The 18,830-nt window shown below is 47.3% G+C and overlaps 1 protein-coding gene across 2 annotated transcripts; it reads right to left on the bottom strand.

The window, feature by feature from the left end:
- Positions 1-954: 954 nt before the first annotated feature.
- LOC115082604 (zinc finger protein OZF-like) lies at positions 955-17,090 on the bottom strand. 2 transcript variants are annotated; one of them, XM_029586817.1, is made up of 2 exons: positions 17,035-17,090; positions 955-2,515 (listed from the first exon to the last, which is right to left on the bottom strand). In XM_029586817.1, exons 1-2 carry the CDS (start codon positions 17,072-17,074, stop codon positions 1,092-1,094), a joined length of 1,464 nt encoding a protein of 487 aa, XP_029442677.1. In that variant the 5' UTR covers positions 17,075-17,090; the 3' UTR covers positions 955-1,091. The 2 variants fall into 2 exon arrangements, with proteins under 2 accessions (XP_029442677.1, XP_029442678.1); XM_029586818.1 differs by having other exon boundaries at positions 955-2,512; positions 17,035-17,088.
- Between the last annotated feature and the right edge of the window lie 1,740 nt (positions 17,091-18,830).

Here is an 18,830-nt window from a genome sequence, read left to right as displayed (position 1 = left end):
CAGGGGATGTGATTGCTGATCAAGCCACCTTCAGTCAGGGCAGCATCCAAAGCCTCTGCTTGAACTACCGTGCAGCGGTCAAACACTACCAGCAAGCCAGCACACAGGAATGAGCTCTCTGGGGGAAAGGGTCACAGAGCAAAAAAAATAAACTACAAATCATACAAAACACCCATGTTGCCAAAATCGCTACTTAGCTGAATAACTTATCCAGCTAAATAGCACCACTCTGATCCCCCCATTGCCCACCCACAACTTTCTCAGCCATTGAACATAACTGGATATTTAGCAGCAGTAAGATAGGAGGATAAGTCCTACTTATTCAGCTTTCTGGCATCTGAATATCAACCTCCCTGATTCTTATAGCTTACTTGATGGAAATGGAGAAGTTTTATTGTTCTTGCATCCGGCATTTTAATATCTTTATTAGGCCACTCTTCTATTCCAAAACTATATGAAAGTATGTGAACTGAATTTGACTCTGTGCAACTTTTTCTGGTGGCTTGCAAGGTCTTCCTTTCTACTGAAGTTTTTACCAGACACAGTACATTAACTTGGTTTTCCTCCAGTATGAATTTTCTGATACTGCATGACATGTATCATCTGACTAAAGCTTTGCCACATTCAGTACTTTTAAATGGTTTTTCTCTAGTATGGACTCTCTGATGCAATATGAGAGATGTCTCCTGATGGAATCTTATACCACATTCAGTACATTTAAATGGTTTTTCTCCAGTATGGATTCTCTGATGCAATACTAAATGTGCCTTCTGAGAAACGCTTTTACCACATTCAGTACATTTAAATTGTTTTTCTCCAGTATGGATTCTCTGATGCGATATGAACTACACCTTCTGAGAGAACCTTTTACCACATTCAGTACATTTAAATGGTTTTCTCCAGTATGGATTCTCTGATGCAATACTAAATGTGCCTTCTGAGAAAGCTTTTACCACATTCAGTACATTTAAATGGTTTTTCTCCAGTATGAATTCTCTGATGCAATACTAAATGTGCCTTCCGAGAGAAGCTTTTACCACATTCAGTACATTTAAATGGTTTTTCTCCAGTATGAATTCTCTGATGCAATACTAAATGTGCCTTCCGAGAAAAGCTTTTACCACATTCGGTACATTTAATGGTTTTTCTCCAGTATGGATTCTCTGATGCAATACTAAATGTGCCTTCCGAGAAAAGCTTTTACCACATTCAGTACAGTTAATGTTTTTTCTCCAGTATGGATTTTTCTGGTGCCGTCCAAGACATGCCTTGTCCTTGAAGCTTTTACCACATTCAGTACATTTAAATGGTTTTTCTCCAGTATGGATTCTCTGATGCAATATGAAATACGCCTTCCGAGAGAAGCTTTTACCACATTCAGTACATTTAAATGGTTTTTCTCCAGTATGGTTTTTCTGATGCCCTCTGAGGTGGGCCTTGACACTGAAGCTTGTACCACATTCAGTACATTTAAATGGTTTTTGTCCAGTATGGATTTTCTGATGCTGCTTGAGAGATGACGTCTGACTAAAGCTTTTACCACATTCAGTACATTTAAATGGTTTTTGTCCAGTATGGATTTTCTGATGCTGCTTGAGAGATGACGTCCGACTAAAGCTTTTACAACATTCAGTACATTTAAATGGTTTTTGTCCAGTATGGATTTTCTGATGCTGCTTGAGAGATGACGTCTGACTAAAGCTTTTACCACATTCAGTACATTTAAATGGTTTTTGTCCAGTATGGATTTTCTGATGCTGCTTGAGAGATGACGTCCGACTAAAGCTTTTACCACATTCAGTACATTTAAATGGTTTTTCTAATAAAGAAAACTCAGAACTGTAAGATTCCCCATCTTGAGGGCAATGAGAGTGTCGCTTACCTGTGTGTGTACTTTGGTGTATTACTAAGGATTCCCTGCAAGAAAAGGTTTTCTTGCATTCAATACAAGTAAAAGTGCTCCCTTCAGTGTAGATTCTCTGGGTTACGGTCAGGGTTAACTTCTGCTTGCATGGAAAAGGTCTCGCTCCTGTGTGACTCCTCTGGTGCAACACAAAATGACATTTTCTATTAATGTTTTTCCCACAGGTGTCACAGTGAAAGGATTTCTTCCCTTCCTCATCTTTCTGTTGGAAGGCAGAAGTCATTTGATCACTGTTATTACTCTGGAAAGGTCTCTCTGCTCTCACATTTCTCATGCCGTGTTTAAAACTCGTTTGATCACTGTTTTTACTCTGGAAGGGATTCTCTCTTCTCAGGTGTCCCTGGTGCTCAGGGATTTCTGTGAACTCCCTGCCACTTCTCTCACAAGCAGTGACTCCATCCAGTGACTCTCCTGCAGAGTCTTGCTCCTCCTTCTCTGATTCCTGCTGTCTTTGGCTAATGTCTCCCCCCTCAGTCTTCTGGGCAAGATTCTCACAGACATTTCCTGATTGTCTTGGTGTAAGTGCTAATACTATAGGGTGTTCTTCTCGATTCTCCTCCCTCTTCTCTTTCTGTATGACCTCATTGTCTGCTGGATACAAAACGAAGGAATTAATCATGTCTAAGTGACAATGGCATGGAAAGCTACCAATAACCTGAGATGAGACTTCTAGAAGGATCACATAATGAATGCATGGGATCTCTGATATTAAAGAATTCTGTGACTTAGCAGAAACTTTATGGGATGCCTATGAAAACCTCTCTATGATGTGTCTATAGAAATATTCAGAGAAGTTAAGAAAAATCAGTGGGTTCTCTTTACCATACTGTGTAGGAAACAGAAATAAAGCTGATGCAATACAGGAACTTTGGAGATCATACAGGTCCCTGCCGATTTTGGGCAGCCGGTGCGTGCCGAGCCGCGCAGCCTGCCTCCGTTCCCTCCGAGGCCGCTCTGAAATCGGAGCGGCCTCGGAGGAACTCTCTTTCGCCCTCCCCTCACCTTCCTCTCCCTTCCTCTACCTAACCCACCCCCCTTAACCTTTATCCATGGATTTACGCCTCCTGAAGGGAGACGTAAATCCACGCGCGCCAGCGGACTGCTGGCGCGCCGAGACCTGACCGGGGGCGGTTCCGGAGGGCGTGGCCACACCACCGGAACGCTCCGGCCCCGAAACCACGCCCCCGAAAATGCCGCGTCCCGCCCCCAAAACGCCGCGTCGTTCGGCCCCGCCCCGACACGCCCCCTACAAAAAACCCCGGGACCTACGCGTGTCCCGGGGCTCTGCGCGCGCCGGTGGCCTATGGAAAATAGGCGCGCCGGCGCACAAGGCCCTGCTCGCGTAAATCCGGGCGGATTTACGCGAGCAGGGCTTTTAAAATCCGCCCCTTAAGGCGTAAACATGAACATCTACTCCACCCACATCTCTATTCACATAGATATTATGCAGCCAGCACTCCCGATCGTAAATATAGGGGTGTAGGAATTCTGTTTGCTAATAACCTGGGAGAGAACGTACTTGAGATGGTGGTGGGCCTTAAGGGCAGATATTTAATCTTAGTGGTAGAAATCCAGAATTGCAAGTTTACCCTGGTCAATGTATATTGTCCGAATGTGACGGGGTCACTATGCTAGACTAAGATAGGAAGAATAAAGCTAGGAACCAAAGATTCAAGGGAAAGGGGGGGGGGAAGGAAAATACAGCAACACCAGGCTAGAGACGTCCCTTGATTCCTTCCCCCGGATGTTACAAGGACAGAGCCAATCAGTGGGCAGAGGAGGAGGAGTTTCCACAGGATAAAAAGGACTCCCTAGTAGAGCAGTCTCAGTCTCCTGTGGGGGACCGAGGAGGAAGGATTGGATTTCCTGTCTGCGCTGGGAGACTTTGAGGCTGGACATTCCCCGACCATGTGAAGGACTGCCGCAACTCTCACAAAGAAGGTGAGCGCGGGGACTTCTGTTGTTGGACGAACGACAAGGATACTTTGCCTGGAGAACTGCCGGTGGGTGGCTGTATCTCTGGGAAGGGTTGAGCTCCCAGAGGTACGGAGGGAGGGTGGCAGTTGGGCCCAGTGGGGCCGGACTTTTTGAACTATGGACTTTGAGAGGGACTTCTGAAGCCAGTGGTTGGAACGTGAGTTGCTGGTTCAGTGGGGAAGGCATCTGCCTTCCATGCAGGTGGTGAGGGTTCAAATCCCACCTGGGGAATTTTTAAGATAAATACGTTTTAAACTACTATTTGAGTTTCCAAGGGACCAGGGAAGCTCAGTCAAGGTTTAGACCCGGGAACGAATGCAAGCAGATGGTGTACGGACCAGGGAAAGCGTCACACCGAATCAGGGGCAGGGTGACCTGTTAAATGAGATCAGCCAGAAGTTGCACCAAGTGGAAGGGGGATACTTTAATAATGGGAAGGGATTTTAATTTAGCTCCTACAGTAGGCCTGGATACCTCTTCGGGACAGGAGGGTACGCATAATCAGGATAGGAAGTATTTTAGTCAGTTATTGACGGACTGGAACCTGCTTGATATTTGACGGGTATGTTATCCCCATAGTAGAAATTACACTTTTTATTCGAGGCCATACGATACATACTCCAGGATTGATTACTTTTTAATTGATAAAGCGCTGAGCGACCGCACACAGAAAGTAGAAAATAGATAACATCACTTGGTCAGATCACTCTCCCATATGGTGGGAGGTGGAACTCCCCACCGGGACTCGGAGCTCACATTATTGGAAGCTTAATCATAGTTTACTGAAAATAAAAAATATTTGGTAAAATTGCAAACACAACTGGAGGAGTATTTAGTTCTTAAACTCGGACGCCACAGTGTCACCAGTGGCAGTTTGCGAGGGTTTTGAAGGCTACTATGAGAGGGTAATTTCATCAGTTTGGGGGTTTATCATAAAAAACAGAAGGAATTGACCCGGACCAAACTGTTAGTGCAACTGACAGAATTGGAGACGGAACATAAGAAGGGCCAGTCTCCACAGTCACTCCAGAAATTAGATGAGATTCGTCGGCAACTAAAAGACTTAGATCCTGACCGCATCGCCTTTCAATTAGATCTTGTCAAGCAACTGTACTATGAGCAGGGTGACAAACCTGGTAAACTGCTGGCACACAAATTGAAGGGCCAACGCTTACAGTCCCATATACATGCTATTAAGGGGCAAGTATATACTCAGTTGTCGGACATTAAAAATTGTTTTTTACGAGCTTTTATGAGGGGTTGTACTCTACCGAATCATGAGGTGACAGCCGCAGATATAGATCATTTTTTGAGAGGCCTAGCATTGCCAACTTTGTCCAGCGAGACTGGGGACCTGTTGGGGTCTCCTATTCTGGCTCGGGAAGTCCAAGAGGCTATTAAATCTTTGAAACAGGGGAAGGCACCCGGACTCGGGTATACACCCTTATTTTATAAAACATTTATGATTCTGTTAGTGAACCCGCTGAAAGATGTGTTTAATGCTTTGCGGGAGGGACAACATTTGTTGCCTAATGGGAATACTGCGGGAATTACAATCTTACCTAAAGCCAGAAAGGACGTCATGCTACGTGGGTCATATCGGCCTATATCATTGATTAATATCGATTTAAAGCTTCTTGCGAAGATCATGGCCAATCGCTTAAGGGGGGTAATTCTCGATTTAGTTAAAGATGACCAAGCGGGTTTTATATGCCAGGGCGGTCCACCTCGGACAAACATACGGAAAATCTTAAATATCATCTCGGTAGTAAAACTAGCCCCTTCCCAGCAGTGCTATTGACTATCGACGCCGAAAGGCGTTTGATAGAGTGCACTGGCCTTTCTTGTTTCGCTTGTGGATGGAAAAGATGGCTTGGGGGATATTTCTTGGCGTGGTTAAAAACTGTACAGAGATCCCCGGGCATGTATCAAATTAACGGGGGATATAGTAATTCGTTCCCTATACACAGAGGACCTAGACAGGGGTGCCCACTCTCACCGCTGCTTTTCGCGTTGAGTGTGGAACCCTTAGCGGAAATGGTCCGACAATCGAAGGATATTCATGGGATTACCATAGTGGAAGACCCAATACAAAATCTCATTGTATGCGGATGATGATATATCTTCACTGTTGGGAATCCTTTTTCGTCCCTACAGGCTTTGACACCATGTTGAAACAGTTTGGGGTGGTGTCTGGCTTTAGGGTCAACATGGACAAATCAGAGATATTTCCTATTGGGCTTAAGCCAGACCAGAGCTCTGCTTTGCAACATTTGTTTTCCCTTTAAATGGACGAAGGGACCATATATGGTATTTAGGAGTCAATCTGGTGGAAGATCGTAAAGATCTATTCACGGCCAATATGGTCCTCTAGTCTGGGTCAATTGTGTAAGGATATGCAATATTGGGATAGATACCATATCTCATGGCTGGGACGCATAGCCGTTGTGAAAATGAATATTTGTTTCCTAGATTAAGCTACCTATTTCAGGTCTTACCTTGTCTGATAGCAAGCTCATTGGTTAAAGGACTTACAACGGAAAATTTTTTCCTATATATGGAAACGGAGGCCTCCGAGAATAGCACACGAAAAGTGTTGTATAGGTCTAGACTTAAGGGTGGGTTGGGAGTACCCAATCTCCAGAAAGTATTATGTGGCATCCCAACTACAGGCGGTGGTGGACTATCATATCCCGGGGCCTAAGAAACAATGGATGATAATTGAACAAGCGAGGTTAGGGAGAGATAATCCAGAAAATATCTTTTGGGATCGGATACAACCGAATCTGAGGGACTCCAATTTTCTGCCCTCTCTGCAGTGTACGCTGACTTTGTGGTATAAGTGGCGGGAACGCTGACTGGGAAGAGAGGATATTTCTTTCCAGCGCGATTCCGTGGTCTTGTTAGATTTTCCTGTGGGGATGGGTTCTCGGACATTTCGTACATGGTGGAAAAGGCACTCTATAGGTTCCAGCAGGTTTGGGAAGCAGGAGCGGTGAAGTCCTTCTCTCATTTACAGAGAGATTTCCAATTGCCTAGAGGGGATTTCTTAGCTTATGCTCAAGTTCGCCACTTTTTACAAAAATTTGAGGTCTCTAGAGATCTAAAGAAAGGAGTTTCATTGATGGAAAGTTTCTGTGTAGCATTGAAGAGACCACCTAAATTGATGTCCAAAATATATAAACTACCGGAAGATACTGAGATTTATCAGGCCTCACATCTCCAGGCCTGGATGCGGTATCTGGGGGAGAACTGGGGATAAGGAACGTTGGAACACCTGTTTTTTTAGTATGGGCAGATATGCTATGTCCACAAACATGATTGAAAATAAATATAAAAGTTGTACCGGTGGTACCTTTGCCCCGTGACCCTAGCAAAGTGGTATCCGGCACTCTCAGATAGGTGTTGGAGATGTGAAATGGCGGAAGGAACTTTTGCTCATGTGTGGTGGTTTTGCCCCGTTATATGTGAGTTTGGAAAAAGTACAGGAAATAGCTAAGGACTTGATGGGCAGGAGGGAACCACGCTTATGTCCGGAGTATGGCTCCTGGGACTCTGGCCAAGATAGAAGGAACTGCGTAATACCCAATTATTGCGCTATTTGGCTATTGCCGCCCGGTCGGTGATAGCCCAGTGGTGGAAAAAGCAGGAAACACCGCCTTTGAAGATGGTTATCACCAGACTCAAAGGAATTAAAACGATGGAGAAAATTACTGCCTACCGGAGGGATAGGTTGGTCAAATATGGACAGATTTGGGACTCTTTTGATAACTGGCTTTTGAAACATGAGTCCTCGGGGCGGGCCTCTCCACTGATGGGGTGACCCTTCCGAACTAATTATCTCACACATCTATTGTCGGTATTTGTATATGAACTAGGAAAGTAACAATTATTGTATTAGCTCTAAGGGTCTTTGAATATCTCCTAGTAGTATGTTTATTATTGCGGTTTCTTGTTGGGAATGTTGTTCAATGCAGAACATGGGCTGGGGGGGGGGGGAGGGAAGTGGTGGGGATTATACATGGAAATGTTTGGATGAAAAGATAGTCCCTTATGGGATGAAAGCTGTATGTTACATTATTGGCTTGTATATTTACTGTTGTCCAAATAAAATGTTAAATTACAAAAAAATTTAAAATTTAAGCCACTGCTGAAGCAGCAACCAAAGTAATTCACGCAGCAGCAGAGTCACACTGATCCCATGGAAAGCTTCTTACAACTAAACGGGCCATGGAAGTTTGGAGCGTTTGCAAGGCTCGCAGGTTAGAGTGAGGCAGACCAATACATAATGTGCTGTACATCCAGACTTGCCTCTCCCGGCTCTCACAGAGGATTCAGAAACCCAGGAATAAATGGGTTACAATGGGCTTTGGTAGAACAAGACCTGTAATCTGAGACACCAATTTCCCCAACTTGGCAGCGTCCTGTATATCCACCTCACTACTCCCACACAGAAGTCAGACATCCAGGATTCAAAAACCCAGGAAGGTGAAATTACTACTCAGCTGATAATTTTCTTTCCTCTAGGATAGGCAAGCCAGTGCACATAAGTGGTTATGCATGCCTACCAGCAGATGGAGACAGAAACCAACGGACTCACTAATGTCACCCTCATATAGCCCTGTACTGACATCAATGTCCCAGTATTCTGCAAAAGTCAACTGTGGCAACTAATTAACACTAGAAATGTAAGTCCAGAGTTAAAAACACAAAGGCACAAAGCACTGGACTCAGACGAGAGTGGGAGAGAGCTTCCGCCCATATCTGCGCAGCTTCCTGACACAGAAGGAAGGAGCCTGTGCCTCCCTGCTTGTTGATGTACCACATGGCCACCTGGTTGTCCGTCTGAATCAGGATGACTTGATTTGAGAGGCGATCCTGGAATGCCCTGAGAGCGTATCTTATTGCTCGAAGCTCCAGGAAATTTATTTGGTGTTTAGCTTCCTCTAGAGACCAAGACCCTTGTGTCTGTAGATTGGCCACATGGGCTCCCCACCCGAGGTTGGAAGCATCGGTGGTGAGAATGACTTGAGGATTTGGAATTTGAAAGGGCAGTCCTTGGAGGAGATTGTCTCTCGCATGGTGGAAAAATCAAAACAGACAGAGTGAGTCGGTGATGTAGACGATGGTTGACAGAGGCTGAGTGGCCTGTATCCATTGTGACCTGAGAGTCCAGTGCATGAGTCTCATGGCCAAGCAGGCCATTGGTGTGACATGGACTGAGGATGCCATGTGTCCCAGAAGGACGAGGAACTGGCGAGCTGTCGCAGCATGCTGAGACTGTAACTGGTGACCGAAAGACACGAGAGTTTGTGCTCATTGCTGAGGAAGAAAAGCTTTTGCCCGCAAGGTGTCCAAGTCTGCTCCAATGAACGACAAGGTTTGAGATGGGACTAAATAAGATTTTTCATAATTGACGAGAAATCCTAGAGAAATTACTGTGGAGAGTTAATTCGAGGGACGACCGAGCAGCTTGCTGAGTTGAAGCCCTTATTAACCAGTCATCCAGATAGGGGTAGACGTGAACACCTTGGGTTCTGAGGAAAGCTGCTACAACCCCGAGACATTTGGTGAAGACTCGTGGTGCAGACGCTAGGCCGAACAGAAGCACTTGATATTGATAGTGCTTGGGGCCTACTAAAACCTGAGATACTTGCGATGAGTTGGAGCTATCGCAATGTGGGTGTATGCGTCCTGGAGGTCCAGAGAGAAGAGCCAGTGTCCTCTTTGAAGAAGGGGTAGAAGCGATCCCAAGGTTACCATCTTGAACTTTCCCGCTGGAGGTACTTGTTGAGAGCACGTAGGTCCAGAATTGGACGAACACCCCCCGATTTTTTTGGGATCAGAAAGTACCAGGAATAGAACCCTAGGCCTTGCTGTGAGTGCGGAATCGGTTCTTATTGCCCTTGACTAGAGAAGGAGGGAAACTCTTGATCCAGAAGAATAGAATTGTCGGACGTTCTCCACGTCTGCAGAGGCGGGGAGTCCGGTGGCAGGGCGAGGAAACTTTAGAAGGTAACCTTGAGCAACGATTGTCAATACGCATTGGTCGGATGTGATTGAAGTCCACATGTTGTGGAAGTGGCACAATCGACCTCCCACTGGTATGTGTGACTGAGGAAACTGGCTGCTGCTCTCCAAGCGGAAGTCAAAAACCTGAAACAGGCCCTGGCTGGGGAGCTGCTTGTGGTTTTTGTTTTCGGGCTTGGCGAGGCTGAGGTTTTTGATAAAGTGTCGTAGCACGGGACCTTGGTGGTGGCGGGTAAGCCTTTCTTGGACGATTAGAACGACTTCTTAGAGACCTTCCTGAAGGGCTGCTTTGAAGAGAAGTCAGAAAGCATCGAAGAGAGCTGTTTGAGGGTCTCATGATGTTCTTTTTAATTCAGCCACCATCCGTTTTGGATTTGTTCACTGAACAGATTGTCTCCGATACATGGTAGTTGGACAAAACGGTCTTGCACTTCTGGATGAAGGTCAGAAGACTTGAGCCAGGCCCACCGTCTTGCCGAGATAGCCATTGCCGACACTCTGGTAGCGGTGTCAAAAATGTCATAAGATGTCCGAATCTCATGCTTGCCTGCTTTGAAGCCTTTGCTTACAAGGGTTTGTAGCTGGTCTTGGAATTGTTGAGGTAGGGAATCGGAGAAGTCTTGTATTTGCTTAAAGATAACCCTGTTATATTGGGTCATATTAAGCTGATAGGCAGCATGGCTCCTTAGAATATTCGTCGACCAATGTTGTCTAGGAATTTTTGTTCCTTAGCAGGACAGGTAGACGAGTGAGGTTTTGACCGTTTGTCCTTTTGTGCAGATTCTACCACAACCGAGTGGTGATCAAGCTGGGATTTTTGGAAGCCTGGGCTGGCTGGACTAAATAAGTAGTGCCAGCCTTTCTGTGTACTGGAGCAATTGATCCAGGATTTTCCCAGTTCTTTTTGAGATCAAGAAGGACCTGATGAATGGGAATAGAAGTGACCAGCTTGGGGGCATCTAGGAATTGGAGCAACTCCATCATCTGGTGCCTATCATCTTGTTCCGTCTGTAGTTGAAAAGGAATCAACTCGGACATTTCCTTAACAAAATTTATAAATGAGAGGTCCTCTGGAGAAGAATGGTTTCTGCTTTCAGTGGAGAAGGTGGTGAAGGCAAGTCATCGGTATCTGTGGAGTTATCATCCCCCCAAGTGTCATAAGGATCAGCAGACTTCCCTTTAGGAAATGAAGGAGTTTGGATTACCTTAGGGTCCCGGTCCTAGGCTCTGAAAAAAATCTGAGGAATCGCTGGAGGCACCAAGGATGACATCGAAGGCATCGGTGCAGGCATCGAGGACATCGATGGATTACTCGGCGCCAAACGTATTTGCACTGATGGATGAATCTATGGCGAGGGACATATCGGCATCGAAGGTTGATGGCAACACCCCCCGAAGGAGGGATGCGGAACGGTGTTTCTCCTCCCAATGATGCTTTCATCGGGGAGGGCATCATAGTCATCGGAGACCCAGGATCCACCGGTGGAAGGGCAGCTATCAGAGCCTCCATTCTGGATAGCAGCGGTGCCAGTGCTGCCGGAATCGGGTCGATGACAGGTTCCACAAATCGGTGCCGGAGGAACCTGAAGATGTTGCATCACCCTTGTCGTTGGCCTCCTGAACCACCTGGTCCAGTTCCCTCTCGGAGACCTGAGCAAGGAGCCCCGGCTCCGGAATGGAAGAGGGAGACAGAGGCATAGCCGGAGGGACCACCTTTACAGGTGGAATCGCGGCTCCCAAACCCCGATCGGGTGAGGGTTTGCCTCGGTGATCTGGTCGCAGGAATAGACGGTGCCCGTTCCTGGACTGGGCTTCTTCGGCGGCAAGGTTGATGGTTTCGCTCCCTTGATGGTCCAAGTCTTATGATGGCGATGTTTTTTCCCTGCGATCTCCTCGATCCTGAGGAGGAGTAGAGGGTGTCGATGGCGGTCGGTCACCGGTCGATGTTGACACGAAGTCGATAGTGCGGTTCCGACGTCGTCGATGCCAATGGACGGAGTCGGGGTTTGAGCACGGAAGAGGAGTTCCATCTTCTCCATTCTGGCTTGCGACCATTTGGTGTCAGGACATCATGCTCACGGCCTAAAACACATCACATAGACTCCATGGGAGTCTGTGATAGATATGGTGCGTGAACAGTCCGGGCACCGACGGAACCCCAACGCTATGGCCACTGAAAAAAATCGAGCCAAAGTACGATCGACGGCCGGTAGGCCGCGAGGGCCAAAACTCGACGGAACACCATGTAAAACTTAGCGGAGTACCGCGGTCAGAGAAAAGTCAGAGAGAGACCCCTGGAGGAAATTTTAACTTTAAGAATTCCGTGAGGAAAATTCCTGTCAGGAATCTCTATAGAGCTCCTTTCCCGAGAGGCTACTGCTGCGCGGAAAAAAGAAGACTGAAGGGGGACCCCTGCTGGTTGCAGGGTTAGTGCCATGCTGGGCATGCCCAGTACGAGCCAGTCAAAGTTCTGGAAACTTTGACAGACGTTTTCCGTGATTGGGCTCCATCCTGATGATGTCTCCCATTTCTGAGGACTACCATCCTGCTTGTCCTGTGAGAAACCAGCGATCCTTCCCCGGACCTCCAGGGACAGAGGATCACAGCGCTTCAACCCATATAGAAGCTCATTTCAAGCGGCCCACCCTGCAGGCCGGAGCCAGTCCTTTCGGAACAAGCACAATAAAATGGGAGCCCGCTCGGGCCCAGGCCCCAGCCGCACCCCACAATGAGACCAACCGACCCATCCAAAGGAAGAAGCCATAGGGGGAAGACTGGCTCTATTCTACCAAGATGAGTCGAGAACTTCGGACAAGTGGGTCCTATCCATCATTCGAGAAGGATATTACCTGGATTTCCACCACCCTCCCTCCGGACAAGTTTATGGAATCTCCCTGCCATGACCCTTCCAAGAGAATGGCAGTGGAAGCTACACTGACCAGATTACTAGCCTAAGAGGCTATAACACCGGTGCCTCCACAACAAATAAATACTGGCCATTATTCCATCTATTTTATCGTTCCCAGAAGGAAGGAACATTTAGACCTATCCTGGACCTCAAGGCGGTCAACTGTCACCTGAAGGGTTTCTCGCTTCCACATGGAAATCCTACACTTGGTAATAAGGGGCGATACAACCGGGAGAGTTCCTTACCTTCCGGATCTGTCGGAAGCCTACCTACACATTCCGATCCAACAAGAGCATCAGCGTTTTCTACACTTCTCGATCCTGGACCATCACTAGGAGTTCGGGGCACTACCTTTCGGGTTAGCCACTGCACCCCGGATATTCACCAAGATCATAGTGGTGGGGCAACAGTGAGGAAGGAAGGAATCCACGTGCATCCTTATCTAGACGATTGGCTGATCAGAGCGAAATCCCCAGAGGAAAGCCACCAGGCAACCAACAGAGTCAAACTCTACTGGAGAGCCTCGGGTGGGTGGTCAACACAAACAAGAGCTGCCTGCAGCCTTCCCAATCTCTAGAATACGTGGGAGTCCGGTTCGATACCAAACAAGACAAGGTCATCCTGACACTTGACAAGGAGATCAAAACTGATGACCCAGTTACGAACCCTGCTGAGCAAAACTTGCCCCACAGCACGGGATTACCTACAAGTTCTCGGACTCATGGCATCTACACTGGAAGTAGTCCCATGGGCACGGGCTCACATGAGACCCCTACAGTGCTCGCTACTATCACGATGGAATCCTCTGTCCAGAACTACGTCGTACGGCTTCAGCTCCCGGACAGAGTTCAGGCCCAACTACGATGGTGGCTACAAGAAGCCCATCTGAGCCAGGGAACGAGACTATCCTCCCAACCTGGATCCTACTCACCACGGATGCCAGCCTACGAGGATGGGGAGCACACTGTCAGGAGCTAACCGCCCAAAGGCAATGGAACAAAGGAGAGTCGGGATGGAATATCAATCGCCTAGAAGCCCGGGCAGTCAGACAGCCTGCCTAAGGTACGGTCACAGACCCCGAGGCAAGCGGTCAGAGTAATGTCGGGCAATGCCACAACAGTGGCCTACACCAACCATCAGGGAGGAACTAGAAGCCAACAGGTGTCTCTGGAAATAGACCCCTTAATGACATGGGCAGAAGTGAATCTTCAAGAGATCTCGGCCGTCCACATTGCCGGGAAAGACTATGTCGCAGCGGACTACCTCAGCAGAGAAAGTCTAGATCCAGGAGGAATGGAAACTGTCAACAACAGCATTCCAATTGATAGTAAACCGTTGGGGAACAACAACCATGAACCTCCTGGAAAACAGGTCCAACGTCCAGGTACCCAGTTTCTTCAGCCACAGGTGGGAACCCCAGTCCCAGGGAATCGATGCCCTGGTATAGACCTGGCTACAGGAGACTCTGTTTACACGCCTTCCCGCCGTGGCCCCTATTGGGCGGGATCATCCACAAGATAGAAACCACAGGGGGCCAGTACTTCTAGTGGCCCCAGACTGGCCAAGAAGACCGTGGTGCGAAGACTGCTGACAGGGAGCCCCCTGCCACTACCTCCACACAGAGACCTGCTCCAACAAGAGCCGATCCTCCATGAGGATCCAGCTCGATTCTCTCGAGAGGACTCGCCTAAGGAGGAGAGGATACTCGGGGGCAGTAATTGACACCCTACTCCGAGCACGCAAGTTCTCCACATCCCTAACATACATAAGGATTTGTAGAGTATTCGAATCCTGGTGCAAGGACTATGACATCATACCACACTCAGTCAAAAATTCCTGTAATTTTGGAATTCCTACAGAATGGACTACAGAAAGGATTTTCCCTCAACTCCATCAAGGTACAGGTGGCAGCTGTGTCATGTTCTGGAACCAAGAGTGAGAGCGGCAGCATAGCCTCTCACCCGGATGTCTCCCGCTTCCTGAAAGGAGTCAAGCACATCCGACCACCCCTAAAGTGGCCGGTGCCTCTTTGGAAACCTTAACCTGGTCCTAGATTTCCTAGCAGGAACTGCCTTTCAGACCCCTCAGAGGTCCTGTCCCTCCGCCTTTTGATCTTAAAGACTGTTGTTTTTGCTGGCAGTCTGCTCAGCCCGCCGCATCTCGGAACTGCAAGCACTGTCCTGCATGAGCCGTTCCTCACACTCACCCCGGGATCCATCCAGCTACGCACAGTTCCCTCGTTCCTCCCCAAGGTGGTTATCACACTTCCATCTTTTACCAGACCATCTCGCTTCCATCGGCGGATGCCTTGAAGAATTCTGAAGATGCCCGTACTCTACGACATCGCAACATCGGCAGACTCCTATCCAGATACCTGGAAATGTCAGAACCAGTACGAAAGACGGACCACCTTTTCGTCCTTCACAGCGGGAAGAGACAAGGGGAAGCAGCCTCGGCAGGCCACCATAGCCTGCTGGATCAAGGAAGTCATCAAAGCGGGCCTACGTAGAAGCAGGAAAGCCCCCGCCTGTACAGATCAAGGCCCATTCAACCAGAGCCCAGGCAACTTCCTGGGCAGAGGACAAATTGATGTCACCTGCCAAGATATGCAAGGCGGAGACATGGTCCTCCGTCCATACCTTCTCCAGATTCTATCGCCTGGACGTTCAGGCTCCGGAGGACATGGCATTTGCAAGGGCAGTACTGAGTAGGTCACGGGCAGCCTCCCACCCGGTTCGGGAGTAGCTTTTATACATCCCATTGGTCCTGAGTCCATCTGCTACACGCTAGGAAATGGAGAAATTACTTACCTTATAATTTCGTTTGCTTAGTTTAGACAGATGGACTCAGCATCCCACCCACGGCTGCCGTTACTCATGGAATTCTCGGGGGACATCCCCGGAGCAAGTGATTCAAAGGGAAGCCATGCTTTCCTTCATCTACGACACCCATCCTACCGGGTGTCGACGTTTCTTGGTTGAGAGCACTGGCGGTCTCCAGCTATAGCCAATTCAACCAGTTCAAATTAATTAAGTTAATCAAGTTACTCAAATTATTCAGTCATACATATATCCACAGTGCTCCTGTTAGCAGTTGGAGACGGATCAGATTTCAATCTGAAGTCAGCCCCTAGTACATATACCCCTGCAGGAAGTGCAGCTCTTCAGTATTCTCCTCGAAAAGCATTGTGGATATATGTGTGACTGACTTATTGATTAACATGAGTAACTTGATTAACTCGCATAACTTCATAACTTGGTTAACGTTATAACTCGATTAACTTGATTAAATTGAATTGGTTGATTGACTATAGCTGGAGACCGCCAGTGAGCTCAACCGGAAAGCGTCGACACCCGGCCGGGTGGAAATCCTAGGTAAACAAAACGTGGCTTACCCTTGAATCGTTTGAAATCCATGTGCATGGCAGCCAAGGGTGGGTTGCGGAGTCCATCTGTCTACACCAAGGAAAACGAAATTATCAGGTAAGTAATTTCTCCATTTCCTAGCGTGTAGGTGTCAGCGAGTTCCATAACCGCGCTGGAAGTCACTCCAGAATCATCAGCTTCCTGAGAGAGCAGCAGACAAGATCGTGCCACTAGGGCGCAACAGGAAGCAATGTGTAAAGTCATCACCACTGCTTCAAAGGCTTGCTTAAGGATGGCCTCAGTCCCCCTATCATGCTCAACCTTAAAGGCCACTCCTCCCCTCCACAGAGATAATCGTCTGATTAGAGATGGCACATCCCAGCGCATCCACTTTGGAGGATGGAGTAAGAGGGATTTCAGAGACGAGGATCTGGGATCGGGAGGAGGGGAGAGGTAGGAAGGAGAGAAGAGGAGGTTCCATTACCTGCAGACAGAATCTGAGATCAAGGGAGGGAGATCCAAATTGCTATTGCTGTAGTGGGGAGTGGGAGAGTGGCCCAGAAAAGAGAAGGAGATACTCCATGCCGCAGGAGACGGAGGGCTCTGGGGATACACCGGGCTGCTTCATTCTTACAGCATCAGTGATAAGCTGCCAATTTCTTATCAGGGGGTTCACCCCAGCTCTTTCTGCCTCAATCCCGCCCTTCCTGTTCCCCAACAAGAGAGGGGGGAAATCCAGGGCTGTGTGCACATTTACTGTGAGGCGCTGACCCAATGACATTTAGTAAATATTCTCCGTATACTAGAAATGCAGATAATGCAATCCTTACCTAGACCTAGAGAGCTCAGGGTCTCATAATTCTCCTTCATCACCTCCCTGTAAAGCTCCTTCTGCTCTTCATTTAAATACCCCCACTCCTCCTGGGAGAAAGAGACAGCGATGTCCTCAAATGTCACCGGCACCTGAAACACAAACCAAAACACTTAGGGACACGTGGAGGGGCTCAGCTGGCTTAAATCCCATAACATTTTATCATGGAAGAGGGGACACCAGGACCCCTCATCCCCAGGAACTGCCAGACTTGTTCCCCTGGACTCAGTTTCCTTTCTGGGCCTCAGGGTTTACAAGTCTAATCCCAGAGACAGAGAATATCAATCATCTCTGCCTGGATAAATCTGAATAATAAAACCCAAGATCTAACAGAACATCAGGAACATCTGTTTCTGTCACATCAGGAGGGCTCTCTGTGCTCTCATCCTCCTGGTTTGCTCAGTCCCTAACCTTGGGTCATCTTTGATGCCTCTCCCTCCTTCTACACATCCAAAACACTGCTAAAGTGAGTTACTTCCTCCTCTATAACACTGCTAAAATCTATCCCTTCCTCTCTGATCCTGCCACCAAAACCCTCCTCCCCTCTCTTATCACCTTATAAGAACATGCCATACTGGGTCAGACCAAGGGTCCATCGAGCCCAGCATCCTGTTTCCAACAGTGGCCAATCCAGGCCATAAGAACCTGGCAAGTACCCAAAAACTAAGTCTATTTCATGTTACTGTTGCTAGTAATAGCAGTGGCTATTTTCTAAGTCAACTTAATTAATAGCAGGTAATGGACTTCTCCTCCAAGAACTTATCCAATCCTTTTTTTAAACACAGTTATACTAACTGAACTAACCACGTCCTCTGGCAACAAATTCCAGAGTTTAATTGTGCGTTGAGTGAAAAAGAACTTTCTCCGATTAGTTTTAAATGTGCCCCATGCTAACTTCATGGAGTGCCCCCTAGTCTTTCTAGTACCTGAAAGAGTAAATAATCGATTCACATCTACCCATTCTAGACCTCTCATGATTTTAAACACCTCTATCATATCCCCCCTCAGCCATCTCTTCTCAAAGCTGAACAGCCCTAACCTCTTCAGCCTTTCCTCATAGGGGAGTTGTTCCATTCCCCTTATCATTTTGGTAGCCCTTCTCTTTACCTTCTCCATCACAATTATATCTTTTTTGAGATGCAGCGACCAGAATTGTACACAGTATTCAAGGTGCGGTCTCACCATGGAGCGATACAGAGGCATTATGACATTTTCCGTTTTATTCACCATTCCCTTTCTAATAATTCCCAACATTCTGTTTGCTTTTTTGACTGCCGCAGCACACTGCACCGACGATTTCAATGTGTTATCCACTATGACACCTAGATCTCTTTCTTGGGTTGTAGCACCTAATATGGAACCTAACAGTGTAACTATAGCATGGGTTATTTTTCCCTATATGCATCACGTTGCACTTATCCACATTAAATCTCATCTGCCATTTTGATGCCCAATTTTCCAGTCTCACAAAGTCTTCCTGCAATTTATCACAATCTGCTTGTGATTTACCTACTCTGAACAATTTTGTATCATCTGCAAATTTGATTATCTCACTCGTCATATTTCTTTCCAGATCATTTATAAATATATTGAAAAGTAAGGGTCCCAATACAGATCCCTGAGGCACTCCACTGCCCACTCCCTTCCACTGAGAAAATTGTCCATTTAATCCTACTCTCTGTTTTCTGTCTTTTAGCCAGTTTGCAATCCACGAAAGGACATCACCACCTATCCCATGACTTTTTACTTTTTCTA

Source organism: Rhinatrema bivittatum, unplaced genomic scaffold (assembly GCF_901001135.1).
Source record: "Rhinatrema bivittatum unplaced genomic scaffold, aRhiBiv1.1, whole genome shotgun sequence".
NCBI classification, from domain to species: domain Eukaryota; kingdom Metazoa; phylum Chordata; class Amphibia; order Gymnophiona; family Rhinatrematidae; genus Rhinatrema; species Rhinatrema bivittatum.
Note: the sequence above shows the minus strand (reverse complement) of the source record. Positions and strands in the feature narration are given on the sequence as shown.

What these genes read in the sequence shown, in the direction of transcription:
- LOC115082604 (XM_029586817.1), bottom strand. Translation starts at nt 17,074, where the DNA reads ATGAAGGAGAATTATGAGACCCTGAGCTCTCTAGGTCTAG. An exon ending in CCTGAGCTCTCTAGGTCTAG is followed by an intron (nt 2,516 to 17,034) that starts GTAAGGATTGCA and finishes TTTTGTATCCAG; the next exon opens with CAGACAATGAGGTCATACAG.